General features: G+C 34.8%; 2 protein-coding genes and 1 non-coding gene across 11 annotated transcripts; 1 reads left to right on the forward strand and 2 right to left on the reverse strand.

The window, feature by feature from the left end:
• Positions 1-5,709: 5,709 nt before the first annotated feature.
• Positions 5,710-11,666, forward strand: LOC144572192 (cationic amino acid transporter 2, vacuolar-like). The gene is made up of 15 exons (XM_078321643.1): positions 5,710-6,081; positions 7,619-7,820; positions 7,901-7,985; positions 8,215-8,361; positions 8,459-8,577; positions 8,671-8,767; positions 8,847-9,019; positions 9,167-9,233; positions 9,358-9,516; positions 10,084-10,161; positions 10,243-10,399; positions 10,546-10,654; positions 10,752-10,864; positions 11,017-11,092; positions 11,178-11,666. The coding sequence occupies exons 1-15, from the start codon at positions 5,970-5,972 to the stop codon at positions 11,329-11,331; spliced, it is 1,848 nt and encodes a 615-aa protein (XP_078177769.1). The 5' UTR covers positions 5,710-5,969; the 3' UTR covers positions 11,332-11,666.
• A 2,424-nt stretch (positions 11,667-14,090) lies between these two features.
• On the reverse strand, positions 14,091-21,274 carry LOC144572196 (transcription regulator NOT2/NOT3/NOT5 family protein). 9 transcript variants are annotated; one of them, XM_078321647.1, is made up of 18 exons: positions 20,911-21,183; positions 20,704-20,835; positions 20,462-20,578; positions 20,311-20,361; positions 20,129-20,218; positions 19,905-20,051; positions 19,597-19,707; positions 18,237-18,287; positions 17,206-17,880; positions 17,043-17,105; positions 16,866-17,009; positions 16,320-16,358; positions 15,949-16,018; positions 15,370-15,491; positions 14,962-15,252; positions 14,745-14,879; positions 14,471-14,646; positions 14,091-14,378 (listed from the first exon to the last, which is right to left on the reverse strand). In XM_078321647.1, exons 1-18 carry the CDS (start codon positions 21,001-21,003, stop codon positions 14,318-14,320), a joined length of 2,568 nt encoding a protein of 855 aa, XP_078177773.1. In that variant the 5' UTR covers positions 21,004-21,183; the 3' UTR covers positions 14,091-14,317. The 9 variants fall into 9 exon arrangements, with proteins under 9 accessions (XP_078177773.1, XP_078177771.1, XP_078177779.1 ...); XM_078321645.1 differs by having other exon boundaries at positions 16,866-17,105; positions 20,911-21,274; XM_078321653.1 differs by lacking the exon at positions 18,237-18,287.
• A 588-nt stretch (positions 21,275-21,862) lies between these two features.
• TRNAG-GCC (transfer RNA glycine (anticodon GCC)) lies at positions 21,863-21,933 on the reverse strand. Its single transcript has one exon. It is a non-coding gene; the product is annotated as a tRNA-Gly (tRNA).
• Between the last annotated feature and the right edge of the window lie 5,349 nt (positions 21,934-27,282).

The following is a 27,282-nucleotide window of genomic DNA, read 5'->3' on the forward strand; positions in this document are numbered from 1 at the left end:
ATATTTATATCCGCTTTTGAACCGAAATCTTATTCGTGTATGGACAAATAATATTTAATTAGTTTGCACCTCTGTATATTGATTATTTGAGGAGTAAACAATGTGAATAAATAAGATAATCTTCTCAGTGTGTAAGTCCTTCATATTTTTTTTTTGAAAAAAGATCTTTTATATTTTATTATGGAGCATATCATAATACATATAATTTTCTTCCAAATGAAATGTTATAAAAGGTTAAAATAATAATAATAGCATTTATGTGCTGCAATCAAGTGACACAGTAAGGTTTCGATCAATAACATCTTGAATTTTTTCAAAGAACTATGGTAATATTCTCTTCCATATTACATGCATTAAATAGATTCTTTTTATACTGTTCAAAACAAAAGAAGTATGTATTAAATAAGGATAAATATGGTATAATGAAACAAAAATATCCCTTTGCCCTCAATAATAAAATTTAAGCGCTTAGAATAGCACTCCCCATTTTGAATTCATTTGATGTTCACGTTTTTCTAAGAGCCTAGAACAGCTGGACCACGTGTTCAGCCCAATACTTTTGCAATGTGTTGTGATCCTCTCCAATTTGTAAATAATTCGTTGCATTATTATTGAAGATCTCAACTGTTGGATCTGAAATTAATGATGTAGATCTTTTTATAACCATTCAGCTGAAAAATAGAAGGGTAATTGTAACCGTTAAGCATTTATGACTTGACAGGGGATTTTAAAGTTTAGACTTGATCTTATGTGTTTCTTTTTTTATATAGAAATTTGTATCCAGGTTGTTATTAAGTGCTAAAAATAAAAAAATTCTCTGATTTAGAATTTAGTTTTGTTCCGTATTATTTCCGAATTATATCCGAATTATACCCGAATCATGAATTTTTAACCCCGCCGAACCGAACCCGAATAATTTATTTGTTACTATGTTTAGAACTGGCCACAAGTTATGGAAACATTTATTCGCCACAGAGGATCCAAATTGAACTTATAACATTGAAATATATAAAGAGTGTGCATATATGCCGCCAATTAAATATTATAAGAAACAAATAAAGTTTCCGTCCGCGTAGTAACCAATCTGTGCGCCTACCTAGTCTGTGAATTGATCGGTGCGTCAACTCAGTACGTGCACGGATGTGTGTACAGGCCCGGTAAACGAATGGATCGGTTCGCAGGCTCAATATATGCATAGATTGGGGATTCGTTTGCAGATTCAGTCCGAGTTCGTGGTGAAATCTGAATAATTGGGTCGTATTCATTTAATTCTAATTTAATGGAGTGGTAAGGAAAAAAATTTCGGATCGTTTGACAAGCGCATATCGTTAATTACAGCACTGCTTTTTTTAAATGATTGAGATCCACCTCTATTTGTAATATCAGTATTCTTTTATAAATGATTGAGGTCCACCTCTATTTGTAATTGTTATGAATATATATTAAATGTGTGGATGTCATTCATTTTGTAACTCTCGTATTAATTTTCAATTTATTTCCCCACTACTCCATGCATATTGATGCCCAATACTATTGTAATTCATTTCTTCATTTATTATTTGTATGGCTTTCATTTACAATTCGTAGCCTATAAATAAAAGTTTTGTAATCTTGTATTGTACACATATATGAGAAATGTATAAATAAAGAGATTGTCATCTTTTTTTCTCTATCTTGTTTATTCTTCTTTAGCTTGTTTATCTTTATTTTATAACAGTAATATCAATTTTTATTTTAATATTCATAATAAATCTTCTGTTCAAATTCTGAACTGACAACTTCTCACACTGACAGTGTTGTCTCGTATCTTTTGATCAAAAAGCTTATTGGTTCATAAAATATGAATGACTTTCCACTAACGTCTAAACAGTGAGGTTGACGTGATATTATTGGTGGATGGGCTTTCAAATCAAAATATCGTAATTAATATTTTATATCTGTAAGAAATGTTGTCAGATTATTCATACGGAAGTGATAAATGATAAGACTACTAAATTAATAAAACTATTTTGTATATTTCATTATATATTTTGACTTTTCTTAATTTCATTATATATCATCGATTTTAATAAACAATGAAAATTTTGTAGATTATTGAAAATAATGATTTTAAAACTAGCTTAATAAATAGTAAAAAAATTAAAAAAAATATAAAATTTGACCTCCAAGTACATTTTATTATAGATTGAATGTTGAACGGTTTGGATCAACTGTTTGAGTTTTGAAAATGTAAAAATTTGAAGCGTTTGTTCTACCAATTAGTAACAAACATTTTAATATTAGCCAACTCCCCCCCCCCCTCTCTCTCTGTGTATATATATATATATATATATATCACTCTTTGAAAATAAATTTTAACATTGCAAAGATTGTTGAGTAAATGTATTGTCAATGGATCTTCTCCTTTTTCTATATATATACGATGTACATGAAATATACATTTTAACAGTTGAATTTTAAAAATTAAAATTTACTTTTTTTATTTTTTATTTTCACAAAATTGTTGTGTGGGTGTGGCCAGGCTGGCCCGAAACGAAACATAAAAGAAATATAATATTCATTCTTGTTGTTGTGCGTGTATCGCGTGGTGTATTAATTGTCGTTTTTCCAAATACAGCATCCCACGACCCACACCGCACGGCCCCACCACCCCCAGTTTGATTTTCCTCTCCAGTTAAAACAGTAGGGCCATTATCACTTTTCTCTCTTTTCTCTCTTTTCCTAGTAAAGTAAAGTAACACCGCCTTAAAGTTAAACTACAATAATTTTACTTTACTTTGTTAATTATTATTTTTAGAATCATGTCTAACATTATTTGTTGAAATTTTAGTCTTTGCGTGGGAGACGTAGGTTTAAAATCTAAAGCGTATATATAGTTCAAATAATTTGAAATGTTTAACTCTCGTCTGTATATATGCTAAAATTAACATTAATTATTTTTTTATTCTCTCTATCCCACATTTTGTAAATAATAACACTATTATTTCTTACGTATATGAACTCGTGCATCTGTGATTATCTAAATGTATGGATAATATGTGTTTAGGTATATTCTTCCACTTGTTCCCTCTTTTTATACTCGAAATTAAATCACATGTGTTCAGTTAAAAATGTTGAATGCATGCATTGAAAAATATACACATGTCATTAGTGTTATTTTTTCTAAAATATTGTAGAGTATGGTTAAAATGTAACATCAGTTTTGTGCTCTAATTATGCTCCGTATTCTTATCTTTGTTTTTAAAGTCCGGACATTGATATGAACAACTCAATAAGATCTCCGTATTAAAATGTGCTTGGAGACTAAATTTTATATTTTTTGAAACTTCTTTATTATTTTTATAGATGGGTACAAAATTGCGGGTGGTCTTGAATCATCTCAAAACAGTGATTTTGTACTCATCTAAAAAAAATAGTAACAAAATTCTAAAAATATAAAATTTGGTCTCCAAGTACATTTTAATACGAAGCCAACGTTGAGCAGTTCAGATCTACTGTTTGGACTTTGAAGATAAACATTATTTACTAATTTAAGTATAAAGTAATATATATATATAGAGGTGGGCTACGGTGAGTTGCGGAGTAAAACGCGTTTCTACTTCACGCCGTATTTTTATTTTGAAAGTCCAAACGATCGATCCGAACCGTTAGATGTTTAATCCATATTGAAATGTGTTTGGAGACCAAATTTTATATTTTTTGAAATTTTTTTACTATTTATTAAGCATTTTTGAAAATTGCTGTTTTGCTGTGAACAGTAAAAACAGTAAAATTTTCTGGACCATCAGATCAGCGACTTTCAAAATTGCTTAATAAATAGTAAAAAAATTGCAAAAAATGTAAAATTTGGTCTCCAAGCACATTTCAATATGGAGAACAAGATGAACGGTTCGGATCGACGTTTTGAACTTAAAAATCACAAAATATGAGCGTGAAGTAAAATAGTCGCTTTACTTCGCAACTCACCGTAGCCCACCTCATATATGTATATATATAGAGAGAGAGAGAGAGTGGCTAAGCTCAAATTGTTTGTTCCTGGACTCAGGAACAAACGATTCGGTTCTCTGATTTCCAAAGTTCAAACGGCCAATCCAAACCGTTAGATGTTTAATCTATATTAAAATGTGCTTGGAGACAAAATTTTATATTTTTTGGAATTTTTTTACTATTTATTGAGATGGTTTGAAAGTTGCTGTTTTTTTATGGTGCAGAATTTTAATAAAAACAGCGATTTTCAAACTATCTTAATAAATAGTAAAAAAATTCCAAAAAATATAAAATTTTGTCTCCAAGCACATTTTAATATAGATTAAACATCTAACGGTTTGAATCGGCCATTTGAACTTCAAAAATAGGAGAACCGAATCGTTTGTTCCTGAGCCCAGGAACAAACGATTTGAGCTTAGCCATTCTCTCTCTCTCTCTCTCTATATATATATATATTGTTTAACTATAACAGATGTTTAATTTTTATTTTAGCTTATTCACTCGACACTTTGAAATAGAGAAATAAGTGTTTAGTCTGTGGGGGAAAAAATTACTTTGGTATGACTTAATTTTGTCTTTCAACATTTTGACTATCAATGCAATTTTTGTTTGGAAACAAATTCAATTTACGGATGGAGAAAAATGTTATCTTTAAGCATCTTGAGAAAAAAAAATATATCAAATGGATTACGAAACTAAAAAAAAATGTGGGATTCAAGTCGACCGGACATGCCTCAAGAGAATTTAAAAAAAAAAAAAAACAACAACAACATTGTTCTTTTTTTATTCTGGTTAAACAAACTTTTTTTTTTATTAACCTTTTTCCCTCTAACATGTGTGAATATCAGCATCTTCCACGTAACGGTAAAGTAATTGTACAGTACATTCAACCATTATGATATGTATATTTAAAATTATTATTAAAAATAAAAATAACCTGGACGCGTTCTCAAATTTAAGTTGATTTGAAAGAGATTTAGCCTTCCATGAAACAATTTAAAATGTTTAATTGTGGAATTTTAACGACTTTAGAATGAATGATTAATCAAATTTCAAATTAACTCAAATTGGATACACACCATTTCCATAAATGAATATCCAAAATGGACGCCGTAATAAAATGATAAATAAATTACAGAAGCAAAGTAGCAAACAAATAATTAAAGCAGAGGATGGTGGAATCTTGGCTCTATCTAATCCTATTGGCTATTGGATGGATGGATGGATACTAACAGTAACAGAGATTCCAGCAATTTAATAACGAACAACTTTTAATTCTCCATTTTGCCCCCAATTTGTCAATCATATTCATAACTTCGTTAATATCATATTTTTAGACCCGGGTGCAATTCTGTTAACACAATGTTAAATATTTTTAGACCTAACTTATACAGTTACATATAAAATTCAATTTTTACAATTTGATAAGTGTCTTCTTATAATTTTGTTTTACAAGTGTTATGTAGTTATCACAATTATGAAATAAGTTTGTTATTAAAAAATATTAAATTCAAATTTTGCATATAATTACACTATTATTTTGTAAAAAAAAAAATAAACAAACAAAACTCTCCCATTTCTTTGAGAATACTTGCATTACACAATTTGAGTAAAATATTCTGGAATCTTGAGATATTAACTAAGTCAAGCTGTCGGAGTTCCTTAACAGAATTGATTGATAATAAATTCCTCTCTCCTCCTCGTTCTCGTTCTCGTTCTCGTTCTCTCTCTCAAATTATTACAAATCCCAGTCATACAAACTCTCCTTTTCTTGCAAGAAAAGAAGTACCCGAAAGGGAGAGAGAGGGGCCGAGATAAAATCTCATCTCATCTCATCTCATCTCGCCCTCCTCCCAATCGGCCCTCTTCTCAGTAGATTAAACATCGATTAAGTATAATTGTGCACGTAATCAGAACATATATCAAATTAATTAATTTCGGGTAGAGAGAAGAGAAAAGAGAAAAGAGAAAAGGACGTTGCGATGGGAGTGAAGGGTTTGTTTAGACGAAAACAGGTTGATTCGGATCGCCTCCGAGCCGAGGGTCATCACCAGCTCGCCAAGACGCTCTCCGTTTCTCAATTGATAGCAATTGGTAACTTTTTCTCTTTTTCTTTTGTTTTGCACCTTAGTTGTTCGGATTGCATCCGAAATTGTGCAAATTTCTACTTGATACACTTGTGGTGGTTTTCTGATCTCTATGTTGGGAAAGAAAGAAAGAAAAAAAGAAAGAAATAGTATATTCCAGTAAATTGACACCACTTGCTATTGCGAGCAATTAGATTCCTTCTCTGTTTTTACTTCTCGTATATGTGTTCCTTTTCCTTCTCTTCCTTTTTATACGGAGATTAACTGCGTGAAAACAACACAAAGTTCCTTATTTTTCTGCTAATATTTTTACTACGTATAAAGCTGGAAATATTTGACTATGTCGTCTCTTCTATGCTTCCTTCTCTGCCACGTGGGACCCATGTAATGATCCGGGTGGCTCTAGTACATTTCCTCTCTGAATTGAGAGAATGCAAATTTCTCGGTTATTTTGTTGGTTTTGTTGTTTCTTGTCTTATTTCATCTCACTAATCCTAGTTTATCCTCCTTTTTTTGTTTAATTGATTCCTTGGACGGCGTCAGACTAGGTTCAGTTTTAAATGTTTACGTGACGATTGAATATCATTAGTGAACCTTCGGGAAAAATAAAATATGTATATGTATCGTTATTAGTGCTGTTGAATCTTTAAACATATGACATTTTATAAAACAAAAATCAGACAAGTCATCTGTTTTTCAATTGTCCTCTGTGCAAGATTTGATGACTGCAAGTTGAAAGATTGAAGATGTTATACTATATAATAGTTAATTAGAAATTGATTAATTTATGAGAAAGAAGTTTGATGTTAATTTGCAGAAGCTTTACATGTTCCCAAGTTGACAAACAAACCTGTTGAGAAATTAGAGAGTTGACTTTCAGTTGCTGGCTTGGTGCAGTATAATATGTGAGAGAACTCAGAAAAGTTCTTTCCTTTTAAATAATCATATGTATACTTACAAAACATGGATAGCATAGAGCCTTTAAATGTTGAAAATTTATCATTACACGACCTTTTTGTTACATCATTTTTTTGCCTTTTCAATTTTTTCATTATGTGGAGCAGAGGGGTATTTTGGGAAATTTATGGTGGACTATGGTATATTGGTATTCAGGGGCAGAAGGGGGGACTGCCACCCCTGAATTTTGAAATTTTTATGGAGATCTATAGACCGAGACCAACTTTCCCCTCTTGGAATTCTTTTTGTCCCCCTATGGAATTCTGATATGTAATTTGGGTTAAATTTAGGGTTAAAATTATAATATATTCTGAATTTGGATTGGTAATTAGGATTAGAAGTTGAGTATTTGAAATTATTAAGTCACAACATTGGAAATTATAAGTGAGAGTGTCATTTTTTATCTATTACCCGATTAGGATTAGCTAATGGGTTTGAACCTGATTAGCTATTTAAACCCGATTCACTATGTTTTTGCCCCACTGTGACGAAAATCCTGGATTCGCCCCTGATGGTACTGATAATTTTTCAGGGTTATAATGAAACATTATTGTGATATCTAAAAAATGTATACTTGCATATTTCAGGTGTTGGTTCTACCATAGGTGCTGGTGTTTATGTACTGGTTGGTACTGTTGCAAGAGAGCATGCGGGACCTGCTCTGACGATTTCATTTTTGATAGCTGGCATAGCAGCAGCGCTCTCAGCCTTTTGCTATGCTGAGCTGGCAAGTCGCTGCCCCTCTGCTGGGAGTGCATACCATTATTCCTATATTTGCGTCGGTGAAGGGTAATTTTGTAGTTATATGTGCACTTTGTTTTAAGAAAAGAGAGGATATTTTCTTAACATTGTAATTATAAATTTTCTAGGGTCGCATGGTTAATTGGCTGGGCACTTATACTGGAGTATACCATTGGTGGATCGGCTGTAGCCCGTGGAATATCTCCTAATGTGGTGAGAGTTATATGCACTTTGGGTCTGTATTTTGCTAATTTGTTCTCTTTTGTTGCTTACATTTGTGGGGGTTATTATACACATCTGTTAGAGTGTACAAAGTATGTGACCAATACCGGTACCGGCACTTGTAATCCCTTCTTTTCTATGATTACAAGGGCCTATTTACAACTAATACTTTTAATGTATTTATTCTGTTGTCTCAATCTAAAGCAACATACTTTTTCAGGCCTTATTTTTTGGAGGTCCAGATAGCTTGCCGTCTTTTATGGCACGTCACACTATATCTTGTTTTGGTCATGAAGTAGTAGTCGACCCCTGTGCCGCTGTTCTTGTTATGGTTGTAACTGGCTTACTCTGTTTTGGAATAAAGGAGGTACTTGTTGATTCTATTTCACTTTTTTCTTTTTAACTTTAATGTTATTAATTTTCAATTTATTATTACTTATTTTTAATTTTTTACATCATTGTAGAGTACTACTGTGCAAGCAGCCATCACAGCATTAAATGTGTGTGTGATGCTCTTTGTAATTATCGTGGGAAGTTATATCGGCTTTCAAACTGGGTGGATCGGTTATTCTGTTTCTGCTGGGTAATTAAATAAACAGATTTACTTGAGCTTTGCAACTGTAAATATATATAATATAGGGTTGGGATGTTAATTAGAGAAGTTTATATATTTTAGGTACTTCCCTTTCGGTGTGAATGGAATGCTTGCCGGATCAGCAACGGTTTTCTTTGCATACATTGGGTTTGATTCAGTTGCTAGTACTGCTGAGGAGGTTCAAAATCTAATAATTATCCTACATTTTCATATAGAGTCAGAGAAAACAAGGTAAAATAACATAATTAATTTTTCAGGTGAAGAATCCTCAGAGAGATTTACCATGGGGCATCGGTTTGGCACTGTCAATATGTTGCGCACTTTACATGATGGTTTCTGTGGTGATTGTTGGGCTGGTACCGTATTTTGCTATGGACCCAGATACCCCTATCTCATCTGCCTTTGCCAGACATGGCTTACACTGGGCTATGTAAATCGAATTTTCTATGTTTTATTAAATTGTACTATACAATTGCTATAGGTGTAGCTTTAGTACCCCTGGTGTGACTGGTACATAAATGAGAAATGAAATATGGTTCTTAAATCACAAATTTATGTATTGTTCTGTAAAATTCAGGTACATCGTCACAAGTGGTGCAGTTCTTGCTCTTTGCTCGACTCTCATGGGCTCACTTCTTCCTCAGGTACTTGGACCAGTACCAGTAACGATACTAGTGTTTTATTATTTCCTCTATTTCATATAAGCAAGCAAGATTTCCAATCAGCTCCGAAATGACAAAGGATTTTTTTTTTTTTTCATAAATCCAGCCTAGAATACTAATGGCAATGGCCAGAGACGGATTGTTACCGCCATTCTTCTCTGATGTAAATCAAAGAACCCAGGTACCAGTGAAGAGTACTGTTCTTACTGGCATCTGCGCGGCTGTCCTTTCGTTCTTCATGGAGGTCTCTCAGCTGGCTGGAATGGTATGGTACCAGTAATCACCTTGTTGTATAGTCTTTGACACAGCGACAAGGTTCGCGTTTTATTCGCGTTTAATTCGCGAATAATTTGTTTTTTCAGTGTTTCCAAACCGAACAGCGTATAATACGTTGACCGAACCATTGACCGTATAAAACCCGAATAAAACGCGATTTTTACGAATTTTACGAATTATTCGCGTTATTTTCAGTAAAAATTCGTCGGATTTCACGTGGGAACAAACTTGAGGGGAGAGAAACATCAAATCAAATTAAACCATGTGGGCCATGCCCACATGATTCCTCTCTCAAAAAACTTGCCAGAGACAATTTGAATGGATTTTGGGATTTTTTGTGCTTAGGAGTTATATAAATTTTGTATGGCAAGTTAAATTTGGCCCCTTTTTTTTTCTTTTTCTTTTTTGTACCGAATAATTCCCGAATTATACCCGAATCACGAATTATTGACCCTGCTGAACCGAACCCGAATTTTTCATTTGTCACTATGGTCTTTGATAGTTTGTAGAATTATATTCGCATGCAATTATTGCAACTCTTTTTTAAATTATTCAGGTTAGTGTTGGCACACTTCTCGCCTTCACGATAGTTGCAGTTTCAATCCTGATACTCAGATATGTCCCTCCAAATGAGGTAACATTTTTTCTTCTTTTTTACTCCTGTTCTATGTTTTTTTTATGTGTGCTTGATTTAGTATTTTGTTATGTATAACAGGTACCATTGCCTTCATCGTTGAGAGAATCGATTGACTCAGTCTCACTTCGTTTCAGCTCACAAGAAGAATCAGAGAAATTTGACGGCATTAAAGAGTTGCCGCTAGGTGGCACTTCTGAAGAGAAAGATCCCCTCCTTGTCAAAGAAATTTACGGATGTAATTCTTTTTTATATCTTAAATAAACAAAAAAAGGAAATCTAAAATACCTCAACTTTACTCCAGTTTTGTGACTTGTAGTGTTTAGTGTTCTTCTACTTCAAAAAAATAAAAATGTATGATAATATTGTTTTTTGTGTTTGCAGACGAAATTAATGAGGAGAAAAGGCGAAAACTAGCTGCTATGAGCATAGCATTTGTTGTTGTAGGTGTTCTTATCCTCACAGCTTCAGCCTCTGCCACATTTCTGTCTAGGTAATTAGCATGTTTTCAAGATGAATAACAAAAAGAAAAGAGAAGGATAGAAACACTTTCAAGGAGATAAACATTTCTAACCTCTTTTATACAGTAGTTTTCCGAGATATTTTGGGTGCGTTGCGGGTGGATTACTGCTCCTGACTGGACTTGGTGTACTGTCCTATATAGACCAAGATGATGGCCGCCATAGTTTCGGCCACACCGGAGGTATAATATATATAAATATATATATATATTTTTTTTTTCCATTTCTCCATTTCCACTCCTATTGTTTGGTTGAACTAATAAATTATCTGAATTTTTTTTTTTTTGATATTCCTAATAATTTTTCCAATTTTCTTTATTTTTGCAAAATTCAGGATTCATATGTCCTTTCATCCCTCTGCTGCCAATTTTGTGTATTCTCATAAACACCTATCTACTGATAAATCTCGGGTATGTTTCCTTTATGTGGCTTATATGGTGCCTTATATAGTTTCTTTTGTTAGGAATAATGCGAATATATGTTGTTTTGTTGCAGTGGTGATACTTGGGGCAGGGTCTCAATATGGCTACTGATAGGGGCAATTGTGTACATTTTCTATGGACGAACCAACAGCTCTTTGAGAGATGTGGTCTATGTACCTGTGGCTCATGCTGATGAGATATACAAATCGTCACAGTACGTCGCTTGAAAGAAAAACAGAGAGAACGGACCACTGTGAAATCTTTCTACATTGTATAATTCTAAAATTGATTCAATTATCGCAACAAGATGCTACAAAATATACCACATAATGGCTCAGATGGCTCTATCCGAATGCAGTGTAAATAGCTTGAAGAATTAAATTACGTGCCAAGATATTGAGTACGAATATATATATATATATGTATATATATATATATGTATTAGATTAGTTGCATTTAGTTTTTTTTTCTGTTTGCAACACAGCAAGAAAACATATATTTTTGTTATTATCTGCTCTTGTAAATATGTTTTCATTTTGAAAATGTTGATTGCTTTGCTTCTGGCTTTTTGTTGATGGGGATTGCACATTTGCACTGGCCTAAGAAAATATGATGCAGTCCATTTAAGGGTTACAAATATTATGTCTTCGTATTATTTATGTGATTCAAATACAACTGAGATACTCTCCCGTAATGGCGACAGTGAGAACTGAATTATTTACTATAGCACATTACTTTACTGGATGAACATATCAATGACATGTGAGAATTAAAACTGTCAATAAATATTCATCTATAAATCACGAAATAATATATGTAACAACTAGCTTTTTTTAGAAAAAAAGTGTAACAATTAAATACATGACAGCTCCTCAAATTACCTCCTAATTATCATCTAACTGACTCAAAAATACACTTCTGCAACTAGTATTATAATAACACAATAGAAAAAAGACTGCAGCCTCAATATGCACCCTCATAAAAACCACAATTACACTGAGAATCAATTAGAAATAAATAATACTATAAGCTATATCGATCTCAGACATTCATCAGCCAGTAGTAATAAAAAGAAGGCCGTAACTGCAGGATGAGTGTTTGTAAATAGTTTATATATATCAGTAAATCAATACTACTATCTAATAAAAAAAAATAAAAAAAATAATCTTATCTTCCCCTACCAGTAAATCAGTCATAACAACAACCCATAAATTTTGTATATATAAGCAGGACTAAGGCCATTGTTTGGTCTGTACCAAAATGTGAACTCTTAAAACTTTATAACTGAATAAAATATAGTTGATCTTTTTGGGCAATTCTGTATTTTCGGTCGTTTGAGCTACATGCATGACATCTTTCTCTAATCATGTTTGAACTATTTTACCAGATAAAATATTGACGAGCCAGATGATAATAAATTATAATGTATGCTTCACTGAGCTTTTTATATGCCTGAAATCTGTTGGGATTTTCATACTTTAAACCATTTTCTTAAACATTTAAGCAATTATAGTAGAAGGGATTACACTTGCTTGAGAACTACATGCTAATCGGTTTGCATGTACCTGTGTTATTTGATTCTGCTTGTTGAGAACTATATGAACTCCAATTTGATCACATTTTAATGCTTGGCACTCCTTTAAAGCTATACTCTTCTAGTATGAATACATGTCAATACTGTACCTGACGGGTGGGGTTACAAATAAGTCTGACTAAACGTCATTTGTCCCCATAAATTTTTTCTTATTTTTACCAACTATTGAGGGGCAATTTGTGTAAATTAATCTTGAAAAGTATTGTACTAGTTCTAGTTGTGTCTGAAATAATATAAATAATTTTAGTATCTCTAACAGTAGCAGGATGTTGTCCCAATTATGCACATCGTGGTGATGAGCAACTTCATTATTTTGTTTTTGGTAATAGATATTGTAATAAATTTGTTTCTAGTAATGGGCAACTTGTTAATTTTGTTTGTGGTATTCCACAATGTAATAAATATGTTTGTAGTGGTCCTGGTCGAATATATCGGATGGGACATAGTGATAATGTTTTTGTAATGCAAATAGTGTTAATTTTGTTATTAGCTGTGCAGTGTTAATATTGATTTTATTAATGCACAAATCTTTGATATAACGTGTAAGTTATTTTTTGGTCATGCGGATATACATCGTGAGTGCAGCAGTTCAGGTCCAGTACCCTACCCTACTGTGTAGAATGAAAAATCACAGCCATCCGATTTAATCCGACTCAAATCTCAAGGACAACCGCTTGCTCATAGTAGCATTACATCCCTCGGCTAGTAGTAGTGTAGACTGAAGAGTGATGAGTGCAAGGCTATCTTAATTAATTCATGGAACTATTCTATTCCAAATGTTAATGTTAATGTTAATGTTAAAAGATGACAATTTACAGCTCCCCTGAAAATTTAGAAGACATAACATTGCATGTGAAATAATTTACAGTAATAGAATTAAATTGAGATGATCGGTTACAAAAGACGATGCGATACATTTAAATGTACCAGATGAGAAGGGCCAATTTTTTATAAAAATGCACTTTGAGGTGCGTTATGTACAAGGCACTAGAGCTCCTTTTTAAAGCATCATACGCTATTAAGAGCATCTCCAATCCAGCAATTGAAATTAATTGCTAAATTAGCAATTATGAAAATTTTAAAAATTAAGCAATTCACTCTACATTGGTGCAATCAACCAAACAATTGAGAATTAAACATTTGACCAATAAGAATTAAACATTTGGCCAACTCATCTTTAGAAAAGGATTTCTTATTAAGCAATTTTTTCCAACAATTGCTAAATAAGCAATAGCCATACAACCCAGCAATTACAAAAACAATTGACACATCAGCATAAGCAATCCATAAGCAATCACTGTTGGAGATGCTCTAAGGTATAAACTGGTAGTAGAATGTACTTCACACCTTTCATCTTGTTCCTTCTGTATTAGTCAAAGTGATTCATGGTGGTGTTGTAATACAAAATCAGATAATCTAAAAATATTGTCAGCTTCATGACAGGAACATTAGAATTAGATAATTTGCCAGTAGAACTCTTGTGAGCTTAATGACGGTAAGATAGAACGAACATACATGAGATATTATAGAAACAACCCTAAAAAATCAGTAAAATTAACTTTCACTAAAGTCCAAAATGAAAGACAGAGTGACCTAGCTCATAATAAGCTCATAATAGCTCATAGCTCATCCTCAAGGTAGTTGTATTCAAATACAAACTCGTTCTTTATCCTCTGGCACCTGAACAAGCATTCCATAAAACAAAAACAATCATTAGCACTTAGCACATGAATAGAAAGTATACAACAACTATAAGAGAAATGATTTATTACCATCCAGTATTATCCTCAGTAATATGGTAGTCAAAGTAGACGTATGATCCCTTCTCATATTCGTCAGTGGTGACCTTGGGCTCTTCGTGACGTTGGAACCATGTATTGTACTTTCTGTGGTACCTCCAAGAATTCTTCTTCAGCTCTCTTGCTGCCAGGAACTGCTGGTATGTGTTCTGCTTGTGTAAAACGTCTCAAAACACTTAATACCACTGAAATACTCAATAGGAGCTATGTATGTGTAAAAGTGTATATATAGGAAATAGACAAAGACCTGTTGATAATAAAAGGCGAAGAAGAGAGTATCAGTGCCTAAAGAATCATAGGCCAGCCGTTCCCATAAAGCTGGGTTTGAAACAGTTGGTGACTGTGTTTGGGGATAGCTTGCTGGTGTAGCTGCCAGGTGCTTCTGCAAAAAAAAAAAAATCATTATCAAAACTTATTAGCCACAATGATGACAAAAGAATAACCAAAAAAAAAAAAAAACATACAGGTAGATAGGTCTTGTTGCGTTCAGAATCCTTGGGCTGAGGGAGCTTGCAGAAGGCAGACTCAAGAAGCTGCAGAGTTTGGGCCTGGTCATAATTACCAGACGCCCCACTCAAGTTGTCTCCAATCGTCCCAAGCTCAGATACTGCCACAGCTGCACTTCTCCTGCCAATCACCCCAAGGTTGCCTGAAGATGCCATTCCAGATGGGGCAGATTGCAACGGCTGCCCTGGTGAGAAATCTGATTCTCTTGACAACTGTCCCCCTTCTGCCATTCCAGATGGCCCTACACCCTATAATATCATCAATAGCTAATGTTTAAGACCTTTTTCAGTCCAGTACAGGTACACAAAGCTGATTTCAAGTCCAGTACCAACATATCAGTACCAGTGTAAAGAAAAAGAACTTACAGGCCGTGGTGACTTCAGATCATCTTCATTCATGATTTTGGAACTGGCAACACTTTTTGGACTGATATCATCAGTCAAGGGTGATTGTTGAGGCGGTTCATCTACCTTGGTATGCATGCTCTCTGCATGGAATATACACCCGAATATTAAAACATAAGCAATGATCTTGAAGACAAAGCCCCGACTAAAAAATAACCAAACAACGAAAGCAGCCTTTTGGTGCCACTGGTTTGTGCAAAGTACATTAGGCTGTGCACCAATGGAAGTTAACAGGTGAGTGCAACTGGAGAGAAATAGCGTGCTAAAACCTAGCTTCCGAGTTTCAAGTTGAAGAGAATAATAAAGGTCAATGGTGGAAATGTGGTGAATCATGTTTCTTCATTTCCTTTACTTTCGCTCCAAATTCAGGAACTTCATAATAGAGATTAAATTTTTTATCAATTGTTTTAATTATTATTATTTTTTGGTTGAACTTCAGCCCAAAACTTCATAATAGAGGACCAATTATAACTCTGTCGCCAAACCCAATAAAAAAACAAACCAGCAACCTTATCTAGGTTGTACGAGCGAACAAAGTACCTTGCCCTTGAGCTCCATGGCCGAGTCCAGCTTGACCTGAAGACATGGTATGACTCTGAGGAGTAACAAACTGCAAGGTATAAATTAAGAAATTGAGGAGATATAGATTCCATATTGTAGTGACTACTGCTACTTGACACTCTTGTCATCGTATCCATATTGCTTTAGTTCAATATACGATTTGTTGGGGATTTCTAGCTAACTTAAGGCATTGCTTTCTTTTTTCCATTTTTTTTCAGCTCTAATCATGTGTACCAGGTCAATTGAAACTTTAACTATCATAGTTTGAATTTCTTTTAAGAAGAGAGAGAAAGAGGTCTCCATCATATTTTCCTTAAGTGATCTAAATGGAACCAAGCCGATGAACGTACCGGACGGTAAGGTAATCCTTGATTTTGATAGTAATTAGCCTGCGTTAGTAGCAAAGAAAAACCAGGGTTAGTTAGTAGAAGAGGGTGCGGGTGCAACAACTTTGCTGTTCAGCAGAGGCAAGAAATGTAGTCTTGGATCTCCTTTATGCATTTATGTGGGCTTCCATAACTAAACTAGTACCTAGCTGAGGATCATATATCAAGGGCTCTAAAGAGCAAATTGAAAAGAATACCAAGCTAGTATGGTATACAATTCGGATCTTGCTAATGAAGAAACTAAACCATTCATACTTGATAACGATGTGCATATCACCATTTCAAAGCCTCTCTATGGTCAGAGTTTAGTTTTAATTCTCATTTTTTATATTAGGTTAGGGGTCTATGTATAAATCTAGGTTAGGAATTAATCACCAGAATTACTCCAATAACAATGGAAGAACCATACAGAATGGGTTGTGCATCCAAAGCTTTCATAAAACAGACTTACAAACGGATACAGACGGATAAGTGCCTAAGAACAGAGAGAGAGAGAGAGAGAGAGAAGACCTGTTGCATAAGAAGGTTCTGCTGGCCTTGGGAAGTGGAGGGAAATGGCTTCTGATTAGCAGCAGAGAGGTTAGAAGGCATGTTCACCATATTAGCATGGCCCTGTTGCTGTTGCAACTGCTGTTGTTGCGCCTGCTGCTGCTGCTGTTGCGCCTGCGCCTGCTGCTGCTGCTGTACTTGTTGCAGTCTCTGCAAGAATTTTTCCCTCTGGTCGGGTGGTATCTCTGGCCTCCTCTGTCCCTGAACTCATGCAACACCCCTAATCAGCATGGGCAAACTTTGCGAGTTTCCATGTTGCATCAAAACGTGAATAATAATAAAAGAGGAAATGTTGAAATACCGTTTCACTCTGAGCTGGGAAAGTGACACCTGGAGTCTGAGGTCTCCACTGAGTGCCAGAAGCAGCTGCTGCAGATGGAAACATCCTCGCTCCAAGCGATACAGCCTCACTACCACCACCACCAGCCTCATTTAATTGCTGTTGCAACATTGCACGATTTCCCACAGGTGACGGTAGTGGTTGGGTGACATTACTCCCCGCTGCCCTGTCATCACTGGCCACTATACTTTTCATAGGAACACTACCAACCGTTCCACTAGTTACCAGTCCCATAACAGGAGGTGGGGCTGCAACCTGTGGCACTGACACCTGTACTGGACGATTTTGGGCTGGAATAGCCGGGGATGGCCTACGGCCTGGCAAATTTGTGGGGTCATCTTCTTTCAGGGCCGCAGGTACATTGGCAGTGACAGGTGGAGAAGCAGCTGATCCAGCATCCGAGGCAGTGCGGGAGAATGCGGGACCAGAAACAACTGATGCAGCAGTGGGCCCACCTGACAGCGGGCGTGGGGAGGGATTGGTTGGCAATGGTGTAGTTGCAGGAGAGGGTATGGACACAGGTCCAGTTTTTGAAGGTGGAGTACGGGGTAGTACGTCAGAGTTGCTTTCCTGAGATACTGTTTCTTCAAGCGGATCTAGACTTGGGGGTTGTGGAACAGCAGATGGTGTAGTAGCCTACGAAAATAGGAAAAAGACCATTAATTATCAAAAAGTCAAATGTGGAGTTTTAGACCTGCATGGAGAGTACAAGTATGGTAAGCTGTAGATAGCTCAAATCACAATTAAGCCAACCAATATCTGAATTAATGAACAAAAATCTTTCATTATGCAACTGGTATTCAGTTCAGTCGAATTTTTGCATCAAATAAACATTACATGACGCAACTAAACCAGGGTCAATATAGACTCTAATTAGCATCAATAAAAGGAATAATCAAACTTGAACGGGAACTTGTAGCCATGTTAGAGCGATAAAAAAGATTATCACATATATTGTATTTCAAGTAACCCAACAAGAAGATCACGAAAACCTGGGCCCCCGAACTAGTTGTAGAGCTCTTCGCAGAACTAGAAGCAATACCCTAGAAAACAAAAGACATGTGATATATTATAAACTTAAAACCAGGATTACATTCGATCTCAACAAAGTATAAATGAAGGAAGAATTTCCATGTACAGACACATATACTCAAATATAATCTATATGCCAACATAATATGGCAACATCCGTTGTGCCGCTTCTTCCTGTTTTCCGAAGATGCCAAACTGCACTTTTACATTTTGTTGATCATGCAAATATCTTTGTGAATACTGGAAAGTGGGTACTAAGAATAGGACTATATCACATGTATCAGAATAAAATCTAAATGCCCCTTGGCATCATTTCCCATTCCTCCCTATTTGCTCCCCCGCTTCGGTGTTTTGGACTTTTTTCTGATCTGAATACTGTAATTGAATGGACAAGTAGCTGGATACAGAATGGACCGTGACAGCTCTAGAAGGAAACAATGGGTATAGCTCCTATGTTATATGATATGCAGAGAGAATGGATGGAAAACTAGCGTAAAGTCTAATCAAGTTATGCAACCATATCAATTGACGTGAAATTTGCGAAAACGGAATATAGAATATGTACGAGTCGTTACTAAGAAAAATATCAAGAAACCACCTTCGGTTCATCAAAGGTACTATAAGGCATGTTATCTGCATTCACTTTAGGCCGATTCACGACAGCATCCGCATAAGTGTACTTACCCTATAATGGAGAAGGTCAGCCTTCTCTCCAATTCAAGAATTAGAAACCACCACTTCACAAAAAAGTACGTCAGGTCAACCACCAACTCAAAAAAAGAAAAGGCCACCACTTCCAAAAATAACAAGCCAGACAAACCGCCAATTCAAAAGAAACAATTCTTCACAAGAAATAGAAACAATTTGTAACTGAGGTAAAGGAGGTAAAATGTCACAATGTTGAGTTGCAGCTTCAAGCCAGGGAGTAACAGAGTTAGAAAATTTGATAGTCTTAAAATTTGAAGTTCAACAGAGTTGGGCTTCGTGTCTTTTTTTAAAGGAAAAAAAAAAGGAACTGCAGTTACTAACTCTTGGGCTCCACCAAAATATTTGTCAGCAGCAAGCCTTGATTTATTTCATGCTTCACAAAGCGTGTGCTTTATGGAAAACCATGCCAACTTCATGCAAGGTTAGGTCGCTTGTTATTTATTTGAAAGAAACACGCTCAGTTTTATTTAAATATTATTTGCAAGGGAAACCGTTAATGAAGGACAAAGAGTTACAAAGAGCAATAATATTTTTGCAAAAGTACATAAATAAAAAGCAAATAATAAGAAATAAAGGAAATGGGGAACAAGGTTTACAAGTGTGCGATAATACCTTTGCGAGAGTAGACGGACCAAGAGACACCATATCTTCAAGGGCTTCAACCTTTTCCAAAGGCAGCGTTGTATAGAGCTCCTCAACATCATCAAACTCATCAAAGTCATCCTATTTATTGTTGAGCAAAGCATAAAAAAGAGGTAAGAGGTTTGTTTGTTTTTTATCTGGGGATATACCGGATGAACTGTGATAAACTACTAAACCAGAGATAATGTTTACAGTACACTTTAAAAAGAAAGCATATATGGAAGAAATTGAAAAGAGCAAAAAGAAGGCCAAAAGAAGTGATTATAAAACAAATATACTTGGTTTCGTTCGACATAGTCTTCTAGAAAATCTTTTACATCGTTGACCTGCTCAGGGCTCAATTCATCATTGTCAAGTAGTCTCAATATCGACTCAAGTTTCTTTATATGAGCTTTGTGCCTTGTTATTGACGTCTCTAGATGTGTCTAAAAAAGAAATTCAAGAGAACCAGTTAGTAACAAGAATAAGAGCATAGTTCATAGTTCATAGTTATTTAACTTACCAATCGAGGTGGCCGAGCTTTCCCTTTCTTAATAGAGAGGCCTTCTACCTCAGCTTCAAAGTTATCAATCTGGCTCTCCAAATCTCCGACCTAAAATGAAATAGTTGATGGATATAGTCAAATTAAAATATCTCAATTCGGTAAAAATAAATTAGAATAAGCAAAAGTTAAATTTAACACACCACAGTGTTCAACCAATCCCTTGTTTCAGCTTTTGCCTTCTCTTTAGGATCCTAACAGATTACAGTAGATAATCTCGGATAAGACAGTAGTAGAGTATTGTTTGAAGATAAAAAGAAAAGATAAGTTGGAAGGGGATGAAAGAAAACTAACTGTTTTAGGTTGTTGGCCCAAGCCTTCTTTGGAGAAGGCTTTAGTTTTGGTTTCCTTTTCACACACTTTAAATCTCTCCATTTCTCGTTCAATCTGCTTACGTGCATCCATTAGAGCCTATATATTATCATAAAATGCATTAGTTACCCATGTGAACCACCAGTTGCAGCAAATAAAATCTTAGAAATATATATGTTCAGTATGCAAATTATGCAGGCTGAATAGAAATTGAGGTTTAGCACCTTCTTATCCTTTATCTCGCTTGATTGGATCCATGTCTTGATCTGATCTCTATACCTCTGAAGCTTCTTTATTTCCTTCTTCAGATCAGCCTCAAATTTCTCCTTCTGGTTCGCATTTTCTGTATCATAAACCTATTCACAAAAATCGGCGCTAATTAATAATTGGAGAGGTAGAAAATAGACATAGTGGAATACAATAAGAAAGACCTTGTTCCAGATACTATCAAAGACATCGACTCCTTCTTGGACCTTCTTCAGGACTCGATCGATCTCGCCTTGAAGTTTCCGACTAGCACCCATAGTGGAATATCAAAGACATTCAACGATTAAACTACAATTTCGCTCTTCTTCTTCTTCTTCTTCTTCTTCTTCTTTTAGGGTTTTTCTTTTACGGGGGTCTCAGAATCGGATAGTGAACTCGATGAACAAGATTTCTTTTCTTTTTATTATTTACTTATTTTCCATTCGACGAAAATTCAGGTTTAGACTCGCTTACCACAATTTTTTAATTACAAATATAACCCTGATCTATTATATATTTGTGTATTGGAAGCCGGTGCATCGTTGCCGAAGGAAGAGTCAGAGGTGGGCTCCATTTTTATAGAAAGGCCGAGGAGCATGTCTTTTGGGCTGTTTAGCCCAATAACAAGAGCAGCTTAATGTTAAGAACCTGATGATATATATTGTTTGACACAACGGTTAGATAACCTCGTTTTATGATATATAATGTTAATCTCATGAGTTGATCTTAATAATGTATTTTCGAATCAAGTTTATGTTTTTCTATTTCCATTGTTACTTAAATTACAAGTGAATAAATCCTTCCTCGGTAAAAAAGAGATGGATTGTACGTACTATTGGGAGATGTCAAAATTTATGATTTCTATATTGATTATCGACGACTATGATTATTGTAAAATAAAATAAAATGATATGAAGTAAGTTTTGTAATGAACATCGTACATAGATTAAGTTGTAGATCTAGTAGCAACATGCCAACATATATGTAATGTAATGCACTTTCTTTTCTAATTTAGGCTGTTGCAATAATCTTGGATCAGATCATAAATAGAAAATAGGGACCAGCCGGAAAATGCACATATGGTAAAACGTGATAATATTCTGACTTGCAAATTAAAACGTGAATGAATCATGAATGTGCACCAGCCGGGAATCGAACCCGGGTCTGTACCGTGGCAGGGTACTATTCTACCACTAGACCACTGGTGCTTCGTATTCTTTAAAATTAAATAATCAATAAGAACTAAGAAGAAAAGATTCCTATAACCCGAATTAAAGCGACTCCCTAGCTAGCTCCTCGACTACTACTCAGATAGAATGTCGTGTGCATATTGCATGTGTTTGTGTTTTTTTTTACTTCTTTTTGATAATTTTCTAAATGTATTCAAAATAGGTCGTACCTATGGTCCGGTTCGGCAAGAATGGAATAGAGTGGAAAATATATTATATTCCCACCGAACAAGAGAAGAAGTGAGTGGAATTGAATTTGAACTTTTACAATCACACCCTTATTTTTTGCATTTTGGTCTCTCCTCTATTATTTCATGAGCCAATTTCCTATTCAACGGGAAGGGTGGAATAGATGAATTAGTTTTTCTCAAGAGATAAATTTAACTCGTTTATCAATATTTTTCCACTCTTCCACTCTTCTACCATTAACCAAACACGACCAAAAAAAGTAAAAAATTGAAGCCTATTTCAAATTCTACTTTTCCTCACTATTATTCTATTCCAATAGTTTGCTACACGGGCCTATGTATGTTGCTCAACCAAAATCAAATAAACATGTTTGTATGCATTTACCTATCTAGCCTCAGCCAACCTCTAAAAATAATTAATGTTTCTATGCATTTGCAATATCAAATTTTTGATACTTACATCGTGCTTACAATCAGACCTTGTAACAAAATATACACAATCTAAAGATTTGTACAAAATTTAAGTCCCCAACCCTCTCATTATCTTTTTTTTGTTTTTCTGAGATTTGGAGTCATAATATTGGTTGAATGAGGCAATGCCCAACACGGTAGACTTTACTCAAATTATCACATTGTTTATACTTTATACATCCAATATATTTGTTCAATATTCCAATATTGTGAATTTTTTTTTACTCATCTCTTTCCTTATATTAAGCATATAGATATTCTGATTCGTCAACGGTTTTGATTAAAGATGGAATTTTGGATTGATATTAGTCTTTCGGATGTTTTTTTTTTACGTGTAGAAGTCTAAATTTATTTAGACATGTTCTCTCTGTATGAAAATTGTATCCATTTTTTTGATTGGCCATGATTTATTTCAATTTTTTAAATATCGTTTAAGGAATTTTAAATTGATTAATAATTGATTGGTCATGTTTTCATTTCTTTCTATTCTTGTTATATCATTTAAGTAACACTATTTGTCATTTAATATGTGATTTTGTATGTGATTTTTTTTTATAAAAATATGTCAAAAAGAAAAGAAAAAACATATAATTTAATATGTTATTTAATATGTCATTCAAGGAATATTATTTACATGTAGATGTCTTTTAATATATCATTTAAAAAATATTATTTGTCATTCAGTCTAATTCTTTTATAAAAATATATCATTTTGTATATAAAAAGAAAAATCTTATAACATGTTCCTAGTTCCCTACTTAGATTAAATTGACACGAGTTTTTAAAAATTAAAATCTTTAATTGCAGACTAAATTGATTGTTTTCATTGCATTTTGTACCTCATGAATTAAATGCACATGTTGCATTTGTTGCCTATTACATATCATGTACATGTACATGTACATGTACATGCATGTGTTGTCTTTTGCCTGGGCATTTAATTTGTCATTTACTACCGATCGACCTAAAGCAAGCAACAATTTAAACAAAGATTGTTTTTCTTCTTGCTGGCTGCTACCTGCCTACCTGTTTGTTTGAATTACAACGCAATACCATATTGTTTCATTTAATTTGTTTTTTTTTTAAGTTGACGAGTTGGTAATTTATTTCTTCGGTGTACGAGTAATGATAGACCAGGTCGACGTACATAAGTGTGGGCACATGAAATAGGGACCGGCTTCTTCCTTTTTGAAAAGCCCCCCATTGTTACATTGTACGGCCATTTAAATCAAGATCTCTAGTAAATAAACATGACTCATACCGTTTGTTAATTGAAACATACAAGTCCGCTTAGAGCATCTCCATTGGTGCAAGGTTTTGCAATTGCAAAACGGTTATTGAAATCAATTTAAGATCTTAATTGCATAACTCCTACATCTGTGCAATTGCAAATCTATTTTTTTCGGGGCCACCTCGACGAATTTAATGAAATTTGACCGAACCGACCCTTTGACCGACCTCTTCATTTCCTTCCTTTCTCCGCGATATCCATCCTCGTCTCTCTCTCTCTACGATCCATCTTCATCACATCCGCGCCCCATGGTCTCTCTCTACGATGTCCATCTACACATCTTTTTTTTGGGGGCTCATGACAGATATTGCCAGAATTGAATTAAAAAAAAAGTCTAGTATTTACAACTCCAACAGGAGCGAGTCATAGAGCAGAATCATGCTCGTAGACTCGTAGTACATCATCAATACAACAATCAAAACAAGAGAAATTAACTACGTGTAGTAATTTTACCTGAATGAAATAAGTAAAATGAAAGACAAAAATAAAAGACACAGACACCATAGACACAGTTTCACACTGGTCCTTCTCTTCTTTAGCAATACTTCTCCCACAAAGTCCCCTCCATCAGTAACTTATGTACCAGAATTTCAGGTTGCCGCATCCCTCCTCTAAAGATTCCTTCATTCCTCTCCTTCCAAATAAACCAAGTCACACAAACAAACCATCTTATCCATGTTTAGATTATCAATTATAAGAACAATTGAACAACAATATATAAGGAAAATACTGACATGTCTGCATATGCATTTCCAAAATTATAAAAAAAACGTATTACAACAGCTTCAAAGCCTTCCATCTAAAAATAAAAACACAAATTACAAGATTCCATCCCAGTGACTGACATCTCCAAAAAATAAAAGTAAAAAAATCTAAACTGGGAATGGATAATGGTACACTGGTACCTACCTAAATTACCAGCTGCTTACCCCACTGTAATGCCTAACTAATCAGCTGCTGGTTGAAGATTAGACCCCATTAGTCTTCTTGTTCCAGCTGCTTACCCCTTGTTCTCTCAGCCTCCCCATTGCTGCCAATGCTGCCAATGCTGCCATCACTACTACTGCCTTCGCTGCTGCTACTCTCCTCTCCATCCCTCCTTTTAATTAAAAACAATTTTGAGTTCCCAGATATACAAAGATTGAATCATTCTACTTTAATATTTCACCAAACTACTTAACAGACACTGACATGTTAGTTGGTTCACACTGGTACAGAGGCAAATCCCACTATAAGTAAATATGTGTGCTTTGGTATATACATTAGAATGCCATGGAAAAATTTCAATTCATTGGTAGTTAAGAAGTGTTGATTATTCATCATGGATTGAAATCTTGAATCTAAAAAATGAACTGGTCAGTTTCACTGGTGGTACCTCTAAGCTACAATCTACTAACGGTGAATTGCTAAAAAAATCATTTCATTATTATTCTGGTTTGCTCATTATGTAATTTGAAGCAACTAATGGCTTTATGCTAGCCCCAGTTGCTGTACCAGTTCCATAACAAGTCAGATGGTAACTTTCACCCTGTTTTAGATAAAGAATCTAAAGAAACAAGTTTTTTTATAGCATGAGAAATATTCACACCTTGCTCTAGAGGTGCGTTTAGAGGAGTTGGCATAGAGCTGGATGGCAGATAGGTAGGGCACGTAGTAATACATGTTCCATTTCCACTGACTCAGCAATATTAAAGACCCATATTGCATTCTATAAAAATTTCCCAGTGATATAAAATTATCTCTCTATGAAATACTGACATAAAACAATAACTTCATCCATTTAACATTCACAGGAGGAGAGAGGTACTCACCATGCCCATACGAGCAGTTATTGAAGCTTGAACTGAATATGTGTAATTTGACCCAGAGTGGTTGGAAATTCTATCGATTCCTTCCAATTTGAGATGGTGAATCCATGACATGTCAAGGGGAGATAAGATTAATAAGTAAATAAAATTTAATTTACAAAAGTATAATTATAATGAGGCTTTGAAATTGTCATACCTTAAATTGGAGCTGTTAATGAAGGAGTCGATAGTACATTTAACTCCATCAGCTACAAATTAAAGCTCCTCAGCTCCTCTAGCTTGGTATCTACAGTGCCTATGCAGAAGACCTGCTTCACACTTTCTTTCTCTATTGTGTAACTGAACTGTATCACTTAATCATATCAGACTTGGAGAATCAATGATTCGGTAACAGAATTAATTAATTGAAAGGGAGTAGTGTTTAGCTTTCTCGTTTCCTCGGAAATGAATAAAATTCATTCGCTTCATTGATTCAATTTGTGTCCTTTAGTTGGTTATACTAAATTGAACGAAGTAATATGACAAACAAATTATTTGATCAATTATATTTACTGTTTCATGAACAATAACCAACCATTTTACAAAATGACTGACAAAAGGATCAATTAAACAGGGACTTATTACCTAAATCGATGGATCTGTGAGCTGGGGTTTACATATCGTCAGTCATAGAAACAAATATTAATCCCAATTGATCTCAACAACACATAATTGCTGATGGATCGATTTATATATAACAGGTAGGGCCAAAGTAAAATACACTTGCAAAGTTCTTGATTTTTGCATAATTGCTGACAGTACATACCATAAACAAAAACTTTGACATATTTGCAGATTAAACACCAAGTGTAAATCAGATTACCTCTTAAACATGGAAGCAAACCAGCCCTTCTTCTTAGCCGGAATCAAATTTGGATCTGTCAGCATCCAGCAGGTACACATGCTTGACCTAAATCGAATTTTGGGGGCAATGCCCTTATTAAATCGAATTTGTATTAACGGATCCTGAGAAAAGAGATCAACAAGAGGGAAATACGAGATACTGATCAAAGCTTTGAGGCACTACGGCGGAGGCTCTGGGAAGGACCTAGGAGAGCAACGAAGGTGGGAAGAATGGCGGCGGTAGATAGAGAGAAGTGCGATAGCCTAGAAGTCGACATTGCTAAATTTTCGAAAAGAGGGAAATAGGAAGTTTTTAGAAAGCGCGAGTTCGTGAGAGCATAACGGATCCAATTTGGATCCGAGAAGAGAGGCCATTAGTGCAGCGGAAGCTTGGCGGAGGCTGAAATGGGGAAGAACGGCAGTGAAAATGAGAGAGCCAGAGAGTTTGGCGGAGGCTGAAATGGGGACGGGTAGGGGAAGAGCAGCGAGATATTTTCCGTTGAGTGCGCGCCAACGGAAAATTTCAGCGAGCGAACTGGAATTTTCAGCACTTTGCAAGCGATTTGCAAGATTGCAAATTCTGAAAGCTTTCGCTTTTGCAATTGCCTCTACATCGCTGCCTTTGTGTTTTTGAAATGACAAGTCGGATTTGCAAGCGTATTTGCAAGCCGCTGTAGATGCTCTTATC

This window comes from Carex rostrata, chromosome 20, assembly GCF_964058835.1.
Source record: "Carex rostrata chromosome 20, lpCarRost1.2, whole genome shotgun sequence".
Classification (NCBI taxonomy): Eukaryota; Viridiplantae; Streptophyta; class Magnoliopsida; order Poales; family Cyperaceae; genus Carex; species Carex rostrata.